This window comes from Acromyrmex echinatior, chromosome 6, assembly GCF_024713525.1.
Source record: "Acromyrmex echinatior isolate Ae372 chromosome 6, ASM2471352v2, whole genome shotgun sequence".
NCBI classification, from domain to species: Eukaryota; Metazoa; Arthropoda; class Insecta; order Hymenoptera; family Formicidae; genus Acromyrmex; species Acromyrmex echinatior.
In genome coordinates, this window is record NC_141857.1 from 7,681,382 (window position 1) to 7,695,551 (window position 14,170).

General features: G+C 28.2%; 2 protein-coding genes across 4 annotated transcripts; both read right to left on the reverse strand.

Annotated features, from left to right (window-relative positions):
* LOC105144211 (hypothetical protein) lies at positions 1–3,908 on the reverse strand. Its single transcript, XM_087406894.1, has 5 exons — positions 3,546–3,908; positions 2,171–2,245; positions 1,859–1,945; positions 1,413–1,776; positions 1–316 (listed from the first exon to the last, which is right to left on the reverse strand). The coding sequence occupies exons 1-5, from the start codon at positions 3,600–3,602 to the stop codon at positions 60–62; spliced, it is 840 nt and encodes a 279-aa protein (XP_087263020.1). The 5' UTR covers positions 3,603–3,908; the 3' UTR covers positions 1–59.
* A 572-nt stretch (positions 3,909–4,480) lies between these two features.
* Positions 4,481–12,314, reverse strand: LOC105144229 (uncharacterized). 3 transcript variants are annotated; one of them, XM_011052999.2, is made up of 5 exons: positions 12,088–12,314; positions 7,046–7,616; positions 5,740–6,351; positions 4,713–5,030; positions 4,481–4,597 (listed from the first exon to the last, which is right to left on the reverse strand). In XM_011052999.2, exons 3-5 carry the CDS (start codon positions 6,349–6,351, stop codon positions 4,511–4,513), a joined length of 1,017 nt encoding a protein of 338 aa, XP_011051301.2. In that variant the 5' UTR covers positions 7,046–7,616; positions 12,088–12,314; the 3' UTR covers positions 4,481–4,510. The 3 variants fall into 3 exon arrangements, with proteins under 3 accessions (XP_011051301.2, XP_087263019.1, XP_087263018.1); XM_087406893.1 differs by having other exon boundaries at positions 7,030–7,616; XM_087406892.1 differs by lacking the exon at positions 7,046–7,616.
* Between the last annotated feature and the right edge of the window lie 1,856 nt (positions 12,315–14,170).

Here is a 14,170-nt window from a genome sequence, read left to right on the forward strand (position 1 = left end):
TTTGTAATTAACAATAAGAATAAGTTTATCTGATACATCATTATTACATATTTACATCATTATTGCACAAATGCTACTCTTCCATTTCTAGGAGCAATTTTATTTTCCAACGGATCGTTATATTCTTGCGTCAATTTATTTTTAATATTCTCCTTAGGAGCGACTTTATTTTCAATTTTGATAGAAGTACTAGAAGGTCGGATTCCAGTGAAAGTGCCAAACCCTGCGGTCAAACCGTGCCAAGAGAAAGATGTATCTTCATTAACATCCTCATGCACTTCGTAGGTATGCTGTGGATGATTTCCCGGATGTCCACCTTTGACAAATAATATGCAAACAATATATATATATATATATATATATTTATATAAATTTATATAATGTTATATATTATTATATATATATATATATATAAAATATATTTATATAAATTTATAAATTGTAACACATCTACTCGGAAAGAGCAATTTTGTTAAAATAAAAATTTTACTAAATAAACATATATAAAAATAATTTTCTTGGACCATTAAAATAATTATGTAGGACACACTTAATCAAGATGATAATGTTGCAAAAATTTTTGACGTTCTTCAGCTTTAATTATTTTGATAGTTTAATAAAATTATTGTCATAGATTTATATCGAACTAATTTTTAAATAATTTAACAAAATCGTTCTTTCCATATATTATCTATTTATTATTTATTTATCTATTTATTATTTATATTATCTATATAATCTATATTATCTATATAATCTATATAATCTATGTTATCTATATATTAGGTGTTGGAATTAATTCGTAGCGTTTTTAATGAAAGAATGTTATTTATTTCACATGAGCATTAAAAAATACATTAATGAAAGTACTTCCCATCACTTGTAAAACGCTACGAATTAATTCCAACACCTAATAGAATATAGGTAACATAAAAAAAGTACTAATTACACAATAGTTTTAGAAATAATGTATTTTTTTCCTTTAAGAAAACAGTTCGATCTGGTAGCAAAAATTCGGCAAATATTCCGAAAATATTCTTGCCCATAAAAACACTCAAAAATCTCTGCTATTCGGAATCGGCATTAAAACTATAGGTCTCATATGCTTATGGCAATTGAATAATCAGCATGCGCATCACAAGCATAGAGAAAGGTGTAACACAGGTCAGGTATAACGTGAGAGGAAGAAGAAGAAGAAAAGAAAGAAGGAGAAAACAGCGGAAATATTTAAAAGAGTCCCGTTAGCATATATCTCTAGATAGCACATATTTACTCACGTCGGCTGGAGAGGGGGAGGGGGGGCTTAGTAATTTTTTATTGCTTTACCAATAAGAATATTTTATTTTAAATTGGTCAATTAGTGACTTGAAGCGCTATCGGATACTTCTTAAATATCAATTTACATTACTTACCATGAATGTGATGATGAATTCCAGGTTTGTGAAGGCCATGACTAATTTTATGACCTCTGTGAAGCCTGCTACCCAATCCAGAATGATGGCCTAAAAGTCCACCAGCGTGATGTCCAATCAAAAGACTACTCAATGCATCTAATCCAAATGGGTCCTTTTGATGATGTCTAACAGTTCTCTTCAATTGCTGCTGCAGTAACCGCTGATTTTGAATTTCTTCTTTTCGCTTTCTTTTCTGCTCTTTTAGAGCCAAAATCCGTTCTCTCCTCTCTTGACGAGCTTGAATATTATCCGGAATTTGTTGCCCCTGCTCCCTTGTAGTTTTTATAAATGTGCCAACAGCTTGTAAAGTTGAGACAGGGATCTGTAAATAATTTTGTTCATTATGGAAAATAATTAAATACATTTTAAATATACATAAGTGTAAGAAATTTTACATATACGACCTGAACAATACTGTCAATTCTCTGTTTGTTCCCTGGCGAAATAGTTTGAACGGCTGAAGCGGTTTGTCTAATCGCTGTGATTGGAATCTGTAAGATAAAAATTCTATAATTTTTAAAACAAAATTAATTTATTAACAACAAATATTCCTTTCTTTCTTCATTTTTAAAGTTTATCAGAATGCTTTTAAAATAAAGAGATTTTGATATTTTACTATTTAATGATTGATATAATAATTGATTGTATAATAATTGATTAATTGAGAAATCGATATATATATTTCTTGAATAGAAAAGCCTTACTATAGCGCTTACATTGAAGATACTGTCTATCAGCTGACCACTTTGTGCTGGTAAATTTTGGCGTCGCACTCTGCTCTTTGACATGCCCTGAAATACATGCAAAACGTTAATCGTTCTTACGTGACAACGTGAAAATATTTCTGATAAGTTATTCTTCGAGTTTCTGTTTATAAAGTACAACTATGTAGCAGACTGCAAGAAATTTCTTCCATGAGATATTATGTGTGATAAGTACAACCCACGCTTAAACCCATCAGAGTGCTTATAGATAGATCGCTACACGTACTAATGCGGGTCCACAATATTTATCGCAACTTTCACTTTTTACAAATTAAGAAAATATTGAATAATCTTCATCAATTATTGGAAAGATTAATTCACGCTACCGCGATCCTTCTCACTCAATCTTAAGAGTGAAATAAATTTTATAATAATCTCTATTAAAGAACTACACAAAAAACCTTTTTGTAAAGCGACATTTTAGCTTTAAATTTTGAAAATAAGTAAAAATTCAAAAAATAATTAAAATAAGACTATAATATAATATAATAGCATTAGTTCACAAGATTTTTGCAAAAGCGTATAAAGACTGTTTCTGAGATAATTTTGACGTTGAGCCATCAAAATATTTGTCATCGAACTATTCCATTAAATCCGATTTTTAAGAGTATATAAAAAAGACATTTATTTCTGACATATAACGCAGTTTTATTAAAATTAGAAAATAAATTAGAAATGCTGAGTGTTTAATTTATATTTTTTATGTAACTTTATGTAACTTTAAATTGATTTTACGTGTTAGAGTTCAGCAATAATCACTTAGCATGTTTTTATCACACTACTCTTCATGCGCGCGCATACACACACACACACACACACACACACACACACACACACACACACACATACACATACACACACATATTTTTTAATTATTATAATATATCAAATCTTAATGAAAACGATCGCCTTGCTTATCAGAAGTGCTACATCTTAAAAATTGACATACTACATTTTAAATATTCGATCATATGGAATTTTTCTGGTGACGGTTTTGAATTCAGCGTCCCAAAATACTTTTACAAACGTTATTTTCTTTCTTTGTATTATATAAAAATTGTTAAAATTTGTAAATTAGTATAATATAATATCAGAAACAATAATTCTTAAAATAGTAAAAATGATATTAGCATTTTAATGATTATTGAAGCATTATTACATCGAGAATTAAAATTACATTTGTAAAATTTAGAGTCAGAGATATAAAAAAAGATATAATTAAGCTTGTCATCTCTAATCTTTCAAACTGCATGACTTAAATTTAAAACTTTTGGAATGTTAATTTTCTTTTCCTTTATTTATAGAATTTTTAATTAAAACAACTTACCCCATGCATGTTGCTTAATAGAAGAAGAAAGGTCAGAAAGTTGTAGCACCAAAACATCTTTTCGAAGTAGATTGCGTGTAAGGCTGGCTTCTACGAGTTTTAACTCAAGTCGACACAGGTACGATTGAATCATGGATCTGCTTCGTCGATCTATAAGGGTTGCCGCTAGATCCCACACAAATCGTCGACCAATCCGGCTTAAGGATTTGCAGATTCGCATTGGTTTCTTTGGACGAAGAAGGTGCTTTCTACTTACTGCAATCATGTCACATCAGTTGCGAGCTCTGGATCCTCTTTCACACTGACCAATCATTCGAATAAATTATCCGCTCCTTTCTTTTATCTCTCACTTACGAAATTTAGACGTGGGTTAAGTGCCAAAAATGATTGTGTAAGTCGACATATACCGGAAATATAAAATGAATGTTAACCTATGATGAAATCGCCCGCAGAGTTAGAGCATAATTTCGGCTATTCAACGTTGTAATTTAAGGAACAGATTAATTTAAAAAGTATCTTGAAATGATGAAATCGAAAATAGTAGGAACTATGTCATCATTATTACTTTAGCACATTTATAAAGGATTCATTTGATTTAAACGATAATGTAACAAAGAAATGAAGAAATATTAAGTGTGCATTTTATCTACGTATTATTATATATCTAATAAATGCATTTACAACTATGCAATGAATTTTAATGAATGGAGATATAACTATTTTTTTGCTTAAATCTATTTCTTCTATTTAAAAATTGAGCTATTGTATAAAATATTCAACAAAATGCAAATATGTTATTAAAAATATAAATATCATTATTAGAAATTTTCAAACAAAATCTTTAGCTAAATTATAGATCAGCTTGTTAAATGGATTACTATGTTGTATTCAATTTGAAACTTTTTGATTTTGAGATGTTTATTTTATTTATTCAATTCTTCTTCGTGATGTTATCTTTGTTGCTTTTAAAAAGCGTTTGGGTTGTCTTGTAGGAAACCGCCTACTTGATTCCCAAGATTCTTTTGAAACTCCTTTACAGTTATGTCTGATTGCTGAAAGATCAAATAATTTATTGTAATACCATTATTAAACAACAATTCAATATACATATAGTAAATATATTTAAAGAAAAATTAGCAAAAATAAGAGAATATAATAAAAACTTACATTCAGAGCCTCCTGCCATTCGATATTGAAAAGTCTCACTAAACCACGCAAATTTCTTCTAATCAAATTTTGCAGATTGGTTGGTGTGAGTCTGAAAGGTGCTTGTGTGGTCGAGGTCGTCGTTGTCGTCGTTGTGTTAACGCCTACCATGTCGCTGGACGTATTATTCTGTTTATTCATTGGTGCAACTGTTGTTGTATTGGCGATTGTCAATGAATGATGACTGTTGACTGGTCGTCGTGTAGTTGGATCCGGTTCGATATTTTGATTAATTAAATTACTAATTTGTTTAATCGCCGATCGCGTATCGTTAAACGTCTGAAATAAAATGTCATTAATCGACCAAAGAGAAACTTCCACTTTCTCTTTCAGCTTAAAGCTCGATGGAAAAAAAATGTTTCTTCTTCCAATAAGAAAAAATCGAATTAATCTCTTTAGACCCTGTTTACATTGTAATGTATATCAAATTTAAATATATATATATTATCCGCTGAAATTATTTAATCTACATCTGAGAGATTTGATGTACATAATAATAATAATGTATATGTCGGAAAAATAGTCAAATTTTGAAACACATTAATTTTTTTGAATTATTTATTAAAGTACGAATGAATTAAATTTTATGAAATAATTTTTTTAACATATTTCCAATAAAATCAAATCTCAAAGGAGTTAACATTTGTTGAAAATATTTGTATTTGGAATATTCTATAGATATTTCAATAAATTGACAGATAATTGTAACTATGTCTACTATTATAGAATTTTATCATATACATAATAAAAAATAGTAATATTCTCTCCTCCTCTCTCGAATATATAATATTTAAAAAAAGATATATACATATATATGTATATAATATTGAAAAAGCTTTTTTTTAAATGTTACATATTTTTTTACATAAAAAAACTTTTTTTTAAGAGAAGCCGAATTGGTAAAATATTAATATTACTAATTTATTCTTTTTTAAATATTATGTCATGTTCGAGAAACATTACTATCAAAACGTATTAAAATTCGTACCTCGAAAGCAAGCCTCGCCAAGGTCCAAAAGAATCCGGGCCGCTGCTTACGAACTTGCCTGACAACCCTTTTTGTCTCTTCAGAGATGTTCATTTCCGCAATGATTTCGTCTTCAATGGTGTTCTTCATCTCGATGTCATTCTTGTCGGTATCTTCGGATAATACTTTGTCTAGCAAGTTCATTTTCTTCATTATTTCTTCGTCAATTTCTCGAATCTTTTTACGCTCCAATCGTGCAGCGTTTTCCTTTTTTTCATTTCTAACAAATTGAGAATCATACAGTCTGTAGATTTCTTCTAACATCTCATATTCTGACATGAATCTTGCTATATTTTTCTTCACGTTGTCTTCAGAGTAGCGATCTTTAATAAGTGTCCCAGGTTGCATCAAATTATGCTTAGGATGGTAAACGTTGTATTGTGGACGTTTTGGAACATTGGACCGGAATTGTTCTTCCGAAGGAACTGATTCTGGCTGTATTGATCGAAATTGATAATGCGCAGGATCATTGATTTTGTAAGAGTCTGATTTTTCGGCTCTGCTACAAAATGAACTGATCAAATAAAGAAACAAGCAGTTGGCTGCAAAGGAATTGATTGATGACATATACATCTGCAAAAAAAATATTTACAGAATTAAGAATATGTGTCATAGAAGATTAATAAAAAAACACATTTTTAAAATAACTAAGGTATATTTAAATTTGTAAAAAGAAACCTTTAAAAGAATATGTGGAAATTTATTAAAATATCTTTAAGAATAGATAATAGTTGTATTATTCAATGACATTGAATAATATAATAATATAATATCTTTTGAACTTTAATACACTATAAAAAAATAAGATATTACGTATAAGTATTATGTATATTACGTATAAAGAATGTCTCATAACACAATAGTTCATAAAATTACATTTCATAGGGCCAAAGAAATATCATGCAGTGAGAGTTGAACGATGACTGCACGAAAAAGATTTAGCAATTATTACGTAAGTCGACTGTCATCATTTAGTGAAATAAGGAAAGTATTTGTCAAAATAAAACCGCAACAGAAAAATTGCCGATTGCAGTTTGAGGAACAAAACACGTAGATATTATGATCCATCACTTAGTAAATTAATTACATATTGCGATATTTTTTGAAGAGGCATAATTCGATTTAAAAAAAATTAAAAATTTTTTTTATTTCTAAATAAGGATTTTATTTGATTTTCACACTTTATTAAATAACTTATTAAATTAAAATAATCTATGCCTTTAAGCAATAAGTATATATTTGTTGACTTACATTGACAGCAACTTACATTGATAGCTTTTAAATCCAGATACACGTTCTAAAACATTTCTTCTCTTTAAGCCCACATACATTTCTTCAAAAATTATTCAATCACTTAGCGTGCTATCTTCTTCAACACTTATAAACACACTGTTTTATAATGCATCTTGAAGCGATATTAATTTCAAATCTTTACGCAAGAGAGTCTTGATTCCGAAACCTTTTCCGCTGGGAAGTTTATGCGTCACTCATGGTTTGCGGTAACAAAACGGCAGTTTCTATCGTTCCTTCACGCACGATCGTTCGGGAAATTGTTTCCCTTCGACCAAACACGGCGATTGCAGTGTATGACTGTTGCTCGATGGCCCACGTCACTGATCGAGTCTGACTATCGGCCAATGCCAGCGATTCGTTCCCGGTCATTCGAAGATTTCGACTATCCATTTCGATCTCTTCACAGTACGTGACGCGAACGTGTAACGCGTGAATTAGTGGTATAAACTTAATCGTGCATGTTACAAAATAACAGAGTCTAATGAATAACTGATGTTCCAAAATTTGAACTCCTTGCGTTTCACTTTATAGAATTATAGACGACGCTTTAACAGTAAGAAGTTGCTAAATATAAAATATTTGCAAACTATTATAGCTAGTTAATTATTTTAGATAACTAATATTCCGGTTCACTCAGAAGAAAATTTCTTGCGAGTCATACAATTACATAATGTTTAATATTAGTGATTATTGAATAATATTAGTCAAGAGTTTTTTAGTGACTGATTACGTCGCGGTAATTTCTGAGTTGATCGTACTGTAGCAGCCTGAACTGCACATGCCATGCACAAGCCCACGTAAAGTCGTAAGACTTTCTACTTCCATGAAGTATAATATATCGAGCGAAGATTTCTATCGATTGCGAAAATGCGGGCATACGTGAAACGATTTAAGTGGAGCACTTGAATCGTGCTTAAATGGACATCTACAATCGAGTTTTAACAAACTCCGCACTAGTTTTAGATGCAAATTTCACCTCCTTTGCATTATATATGATATTCTACGAAAAAACAAAGTATAGAAACTAAAAAACACAGTTTTTATCAAAAAAAATGGCAAAATTTTAAAATTAATGGTATTTCACAATAATCTTAATTTTCCATAATCTTAATTTTTTACTAATATTCTAAGCTATAATATCAAACTTTTACCAATATTCTAAGTTATATATAATAAAAGTAAGTTATAATAAAAATATCAAACTTTAAACTATAATATTATTAAACTTTATCAAACAAAAACTTTTATTAAAATAAAATTTATCAAAAAATTATAAAATTAAGAAAATTAACCAAAAAAATATAATTTTGTTTTTATCTTCGTGAAGCTTATTTACAAAAAATGAGTCTAAAGTTATTTATATATAAACACTTTTATCAATGAAAAAACCATTGCAAATTTATTATAAAATTTGTAATTAAAATTAAAATTGTTACAGAATATTCTATTAACACTGATTCGATCAGTTTTTTTTGTCATCAACTTCCATTTTTTTTTAGCACATGTTTAATTCATAAAATTAAATATATTTATTTTTTATCACAGTTACACAACAATAAGACACTAATTTTCACGATAAATGATTATTGGCCTCGGCATCCTTTCCGGAGATCAGCAACCGCGGTACTTAACCGTCCTTGCCTTCGAAAATCTGCCTGAGGTTCAGATCCACGTGGACTACAGTGCGAAACGACTTCCATCTTTCACTTTCACTCTTCGTAATCACATACGTAATCGGTTCCGTTATATGCGCCAGTATACTTTTTTTGTAATAGTATGAATTTAGGTAAAGATCATAGCAATCATTGTCATGACAATAACTTTTTTTTTTTATGACTTCTTCTATAAGGATTAATTATCAAAATTATTGAATAATTTAACGTTATGTCAAATATCTTGAGATAAAAAAAAATATATTTATCAAATTAGTTAAAACATTTAAAAAAAATTATTAAGCTCTTTTAGCAAAATACGCAAATAAAAAATAGCACACGCCTTACAATCACAGCAATTTTATATTTAATCCGGTTTCGTTGGAATGTCAAATTTTCGTAACACGCTCTGACTACTAAGGTCACTTACTGTTAATTACGTTGTTGTGAAAGGTATACGTACAAAAGACAAATTTGTTTACGTTGAAAAGTAATTGAAAAGTTAGTTTGCTATTTAAATTATTATATAAAAATTTAATGATACTAATGAATTCTTGTATAAAATTTTCTTTTGCATAGCATAGAGGAAAAATATTGCAAGAGTCGCGAAAACAATGTTACTTACATTTAACAATTAATAAAATATACCGTTCAATGTAATAAGAAAATAGTAGTATTGTATTTACCATCATCTTATCTTGCAAATTTATTCAATGTGACACAAAATTTAGTTTGAAAACATATAGACATAAAGTTTGATGTGGTTCATATATGTACGTAAAATACACTTTTTTTGTATTCGCTTATATACTTGTCTTATATAAGATGTCAATATCGACTTATCTGGTGTCTATGTATGTCAATACTTATCTATCGCTTTACATGTTTATGCACGTTTCTACTTCTCGTATTTACTGTCTACATTTAGAGCAATTTTGGTCTAACGTAAAATAAGACAAAGCGAACATTGGATAAGCAATTGTTCGCTGTTGAATTATTTCTATTTCCTTGTTATATACTTAATAATTAAATAATTATTTATAATATAAAAACATTTTCTTAAGAATCCTTATTATATATTGAGTTCTTATTGTATATTGAGTGTTGTTTCAAAATCACAACACAAAATTATAAATTTAAAATTAGATAAGGGTAAAGAGTAGCGAGCCACTGACCGTAGCGGAAGAAAATAACCTCGGAAGATAAATATCGCAGCTATAATTGTAACTACTGATTACACGCACGCGAGATGTGCGAAGGTATCGTTATATATCTTGATGAATTGCTACATTGTAAGTCACGGTTACATGTAAGCTGCGCCTACATGGTAAAGACCTCTCTACAAAGACAAGGCTTTGACCGAACGTTCGTTATAACTATGGCTTACAATTGTATTATATTAAAGATTGTAATTATAATAGACAACAGGATTTTAAAAAATGTTTTACATAATACAAGATATAAATGTAATTACATTTAAAAAAAGATTTTAATTGAAATTTGAAATTGAAACAATTGTATCTTAAAAAATATTTAGTCTTCTATAAAGATGATAAGTAATTTTATCAATTTTAGAATTAACTTTAACTCAATCAATTTTAAATGACTTTATTTATGAATTAAAAAAAAAATTCATTAATTTTTTATTTGTAAATTTTTCACTCTGAATCTTTACTTTATATACATGTGTACTATAAAAAAATATCTTGAATTCTAATTTAAAAGTCACATATACTTCAGTATTTAGTGCAAAAATAAAATATAAGCAAACATCATTTATCGTTAACATAACTGTTAGTTATAACTTCCCATTCAACAATATAGAGGAAAATCATCGATACTGACATATCATTTTGTTTTTAGACAATATTTTTTAAACAAAAGGTAAAAATAAAAGTTTAGAAATATAAGTACAAACTAAAAAATGTCTTCCATTACATAGTAAAAGCAGTTTTTATAATATTATTGTTTTAATTTTGTAGTAATTAATTTTTTCATAAGATAAACAAAAATGAGCGTTTGACAAAATGGGCTCCAAAACTGACACAATGGACAGTAATGCTACATATTCCTATTTTTTTTTTTTTTTATCAAAATTATCTGTATAAAAGATCTACAAGTGAATGTATAAAATATTCCAGAATCTTTTCTTCACTTCTTTATAAAGCATTTTTATTGGATTATATGCATATTTACTTCATGTTATTCTGCAAGTTGCAAATATGTATGCGATAGTTTTTCAAGAATTTTTATATGCACGATTGTTTTCAGCTTCAATAGAGCTATTTGACAAAGCAACATTATAAAAATTAAGTTAACTCATGATCTGTTTTATAGACAAGTTTACGCATCTCAATTTTAAATCTAAAATTGTATAATTAAAAAACTAAAAGAAAAAACAATATAAGTGAAACTAATTTAGAAAATTACAAGCATTTAAAATGACGTAATATTATCAATAATATAGTCACTATTATATGAACTAAGCAATTTGCAAAAGAAAATCGTAAGAATTTTATTTTCGCATTCGTAAAATTTGTTTTTAGCTGATTTAGCTGATATAGAAACAAACCACAAATACCTACACGAATTATGAGTTTTTACTTTCTTAATTAGTTAAAGATCATGATTTTATTAGTATTAATAAAGTGCAATAATTAGTTCCTGAGAAAGAAGGGGGTGTCACTTTAGGAAACCTATGTCAGTATCAGTGACTTTCTTCTACTATTATATAATATAGCATATATGTTATATTGTAATTGTAATGTTATATTACAGTTATATTGTTGAGTGGCAAATTATGATTAACAATTATGTTAATGTTATTTGTTGGAATATATTAATATAAGTAGAAAAATAAGCTGGTAAGTGAGAAACATACAAATAAGAGAAAGAATTGTATATTCAGTTGAAGCGGGTCTTAACATAATAATGTACATAAGGTAGAGAATGGGACTTTTTCATCCATTTTTCGAGATAATGTTTATGTTTCTGAACAGCACATATTAATTATTTAAAGGCTATGCTTGTACTTTCAAGGAGTAATCGCGATTGTATAATTATGTAATTATAAGCATGCACGACAATGCAAAGAAATATTGTTTGCTGTAAATTTTCGTATTACTTTTTAAAGTTGAAACTGAACAGTCCTGCTCTATCCTTATACGTAAAGTTTTAAATATACTTTGAGTTTTATACCGCGCGCCAATTCGGTTAATTGAACTTGGAATGTCCGAATCACATAAATGTATTGAAGTAGAAAGAATACTTAATCATCAATCTAATAATGATACTAATGAATGCATATAATACAATATATGTAATACATACTTATATGTATAATATATAGTTAAATCTACCTTACCTTCCTATTGGGCAGATATTTTTGTTAAGAGATTATTTCTTTTGTGCTATATTATTATTTTAATTGTATCACTGATATATGATTGTATGATATGATTGTATCACGGGTTCTTTCGCATTATCTATCGCGTTGATATATATAAGCACAGTAAATGAACTGAAAACAAGTGCATCTTGCAGGACGGCAGAGCTAGCACTAACGAGAGATGATTTCTCTCCGTCTCACCATCTCGAATCGGCCTCGAAGGTCGTCAGCATTTTTACGATACTTCTTACGTATTCTCTGTATAAACAGAACAAGTTGACAAAATTCTTCTTAGCCGGTTCCGCTATTATGCGGACACAATACCGCAGAGACTTTTCGATACAAGAAATGATATGCGTTTTTAATGTCGTTATTTTGATAGATAATTGTCATGATTACGTAATTATAATACAATTAAATATTGTATCTGTAATTATTCAATTATTAATGTTTATTACTGTTTTTTAAATGTCTTTATAATATCGTAAATATAAATCAGCAATGCTTCATTGCTAAATTAAAAAATAATATTATTTTATAATAAAATAAATATTTATATTTATTTGTTTTATACTTTAATTTTGCTAAAATTATATTATAAGTACTATTTTTATTATTTAAAAAAGCATTTATGTATGAAAATGCAAAAAGAAATGAAGATTTTGGGAAATTCAGATTTGTGACTAATTTTATTTTTACTAGTTTGGTTTTTATTAGTTTAACACAGCATTTGCATGTGTGAAATATGTAATATATACGATTTTCGTATAGCACGTGTAAATCGATTATTTATTTAAATGGATGACTTGTTTAAATGCGTCATATTATTGTCGCTTGTATTATAGAATCCTTGACTATTTTTATCTTACGTTCCTCACAGTACGTGTCGCAATTTTTTCTCGAACTTTGCACATACGATTTATTTTTGCATAATGTTACACGTCTCTCATTAATTTTTCTTTTCAAAAGTATAATGCAACAGGCCACCGATCCTAGAATTACGTAAAATGTTTCTGCTTCCAATCTGATGTCGACACATACAATATAATGTGTAGGTATAAAGATCTAAAGCTAAATGATCATCAAATGCGAGCTTTCTTCTGATTTATTATTTTATTAATGAGTACTAATAATTAATTTTTTAATGCAACACAACATAATGAAATACAAGTAATATTTTAATTAACATTATATTCAGACTGTATCTTAAATAATGTTCACTAATCATATGCTATTCCTAATAAAAAAACTGATTGTAAGTCAAAAAGTTCTCTACAACATTTTGGAATTTCGCAATAATCGCAATAATCGCAATAATTAACAAGATATTAATTTCTAAAGATTGCCGAATAAACGGATGAAATCAATGCATAAAACAATTTTAAGATATCTTTTAATATTCTTTGTGAAATATATTGAAGGTGTTTTTATATAATTCTTAAAGATATCTTAAAATTGTCTTACACACATTCTACAATAAGTTCATTATTTAAGCTTTAAGTCTTAAGAAATTGATCAAAGTTGAATATGAGAAGAATAATCGACTATGATTGGTCAATTTATTATTTAATTATTGGTCGATTTAAGATTTAAGACTTAAGTAATTACTTATTGTAGAAGGCCTATATATTATGCGTTGATTTTAGATATTTTGCTTTGGATAACTAAAAAAAGGATATTGCAAAATGGTAGACTTTTCAACTCAGTTCTTTATCAGGAACAGCACTATATGATTAATGAGTTATTTAAGATATATCCTATATATAATTTAATCTAAAAAAATAAATTTTTTATTTTCTCGATAATAGATAGAGTGTTTATTATTTAACACATATGAGGAATTCACGTGTTGTAAAACGTTACATCTGCTTCAGGTGTCCTCATTATGTGAACGGCAAAATGTTACATGGTCGAGTTCTAGATATGACATCCTGACCACTTGGTCTTGTATAATACGCGCTGTTTTATCTAGATAATAAATCTTTAAGTAACATCACATGCAATACATGTTATTGACGCAAAAATTTTTATGCAATCTACTTATTGTGTAACAAACTAG